The sequence below is a fragment of the Onthophagus taurus genome, chromosome 10, assembly GCF_036711975.1.
Source record: "Onthophagus taurus isolate NC chromosome 10, IU_Otau_3.0, whole genome shotgun sequence".
Lineage (NCBI taxonomy): Eukaryota > Metazoa > Arthropoda > Insecta > Coleoptera > Scarabaeidae > Onthophagus > Onthophagus taurus.
In genome coordinates, this window is record NC_091975.1 from 3,978,772 (window position 1) to 3,981,211 (window position 2,440).

At 31.8% G+C, this 2,440-nt stretch overlaps 1 protein-coding gene across 1 annotated transcript; it reads left to right on the top strand.

Moving 5' to 3' along the window:
* The first annotated feature begins 1,095 nt into the window (after positions 1-1,095).
* On the top strand, positions 1,096-2,440 carry LOC111428482 (nuclear receptor-binding factor 2-like). The gene is made up of 3 exons (XM_023064020.2): positions 1,096-1,246; positions 1,329-1,899; positions 1,953-2,440. The coding sequence occupies exons 1-3, from the start codon at positions 1,223-1,225 to the stop codon at positions 2,150-2,152; spliced, it is 795 nt and encodes a 264-aa protein (XP_022919788.1). The 5' UTR covers positions 1,096-1,222; the 3' UTR covers positions 2,153-2,440.

The following is a 2,440-nucleotide window of genomic DNA, read 5'->3' on the forward strand; positions in this document are numbered from 1 at the left end:
TTGTAATATTCCCTCCTCTTTCCTTTACCATACCTAACCTTCGCTATCTCTCTATATCCTCTAATATTCCTCCTAATATTTAATTAACCTAATTATCCTCCTCTAATATTTAAAAATTCCTGGCTTGAATAGAACACAGAGTCTAAGAGGTACCGTTTTACAAGTTGTTCCAATTTTTTGGGATCGACCAGGGTAATTTATTAGAAAGTCTTGGAAAGTCATAAAAGGGACTTCTTTCACATGTGGAGGTCTCCATCACGGGTATCATATTTGTGAGTAAAAATTACAAAACGGCTTATATTAGTCTTTACATAAACCAAAGCCTTCAATAAATAAATATATGGCAAGGTGAGTATCGAATGAGTCCTGAAAGCTTCCCTACTTCATATTCAACCGATCTGGATTCGCATCTGCAATTGTAATAGATGAGTCATCAGCGTACATAACCAAATGAGAATCCTCAAGGAAGCCGGGTAGGTCATTAATAAAAAGTATGAATAGCAAAGGCCCCAAAATTGAACCCTGTGGAACCCCCATGCCAATGGAAGACTAATTCGAGCAAACGTTCGACAACACCATTCTGAGGGAACGAAATATATTTGGGTTTGGAATATTTAATTTTTCCGTTTTTGTCTTTAAAGTCTAAGGCTAAAGTGAAACGATAAATATAGGCATAAAAAAGGTGTCAAATTTAGCCGATGGACTTAATGCAGTTAGCATAGCCTATGATATTAAAAGTTTGTGTACAAAAGGATTTCTGGTGTTTTCTTTTATGACGCTGATTTACAAGCTAAAGGTGGGATGATTAAATCACATCGTTCATAGTTGGGTTTATCAGAGTTTATTAGATACCCAGTTGAATTATCAGATCATTAAGTCTTAAACTCTGCATGTCGAAATATTGAAGTACTTTTTGATCTAAAAAATGAAACTTTTTACAATTTTTCGATGTTTTTAGTGGCAACGCCATCTATTGGATATTAATAGCACAGTTTTGAGTAACTTAAACAAGATCACTTTCTTTATGGCCATCTCGTAGCGAATAATGAAAATAAAACGTTGTCAAAGTCAAATAGTGATTTTCATTTCTTAAAGTTTTTCCCTAAAGACTCATTGTTAGTTTTTGCACGATGTGTGCCAGATTTTAGATTTATAAAAAAAATGATTCGCTATCTAATTTCTTTGTTGAAAAAAATCACATAAACCGACCGAAAATAATAAAATGGAAACGTCAGTTTTAGTCCAGGTAACTCAAAACTTCATTAATTACATAATTTTCAACGTTTTTTCAAACGATATTAAAAAAAATTTTCCTTTAAAAAATCAAGGCCCACACACTTCAAAGGCGAGCTGAAGCTCACTTAAAAGCTCGGCGATACCAAGACTCAATTGAATGTTATAAAAAAGCTGCGGAACATATGGTTGAAGCTTTAAATTTAACAACAAATGAGAAGTTATTAGATTCATTAAAACAACAACGTGAACATTTTTTAAGACAAGTGCAAATTGTAGCAATTAAAGAGGAGCAATTTGAAAATTACAAAAAAGCTTTAGCTAATAGGAAGAGAGACAGTAACACTTCAAATGAGTTTGAAAATGCTCATGAAAATGAAAGTACTACTTTACAAGTAGCGATTTATAAAAATATGGATATGGCCGATTCTTTATTGGGAACATTATTAGATAATCGTGGAACGAGCAGTGATAGTGATGTTGCAAATGATGTTGATGTAATCGGATCAAAAAGACCCAAAGATGAAACAGAAGTCATCGAGGAATTACGTACATTAAATGAACAATTACATACTTTGGTTTATAAACTCGTTACTCAATTAGATGCTAGTAAACAAGAAGTTTCTTTATTGAGAGATCGAGTGAAGCAATTGGAAAATGTTAAAGGTAAAAAGAGTTTTAAAAAATGATTTGAAGAGATTACGATTGTTTTTTTGTAGCTCAAAATAACAATCCATCGAATAATTTAAAAGTAATAACAGACTCATCTGGGGGTACTTCCCCATTTATTGTATCACCATGTAGTGAACTGAGCCCCGAAGTTCAAGATACTTCGTCGGTGGTTGCTGCTTTAGCTCCCTTAGAAATGCCCAGTTTTGATTTTGCTAGTATCATTAAAAGTACTCATAAAATTAATTAGATTTAAACAAGAATTTGTTTAAATCAAGCTTTTTGAATGGCATTGTACATAAATTTTTTCAATAATTATGTACAGCCTTTTTTCATGTTGGAGTGTGTCTTTAATTTAATAAAAATATGTGTATATAAAAAAATTGCGTAATAATGACTATCTAAAGTGGATTAAAAAAAATTTCGCACTGTGATATATGTGTGTATAGTTAAAAGAATTGTAATTTACTTTTATTTATAATTTGTAGGTTGTTTTAAAAAGATTACTATTTTAACGCCCTTTATTAAAGCATCCAAA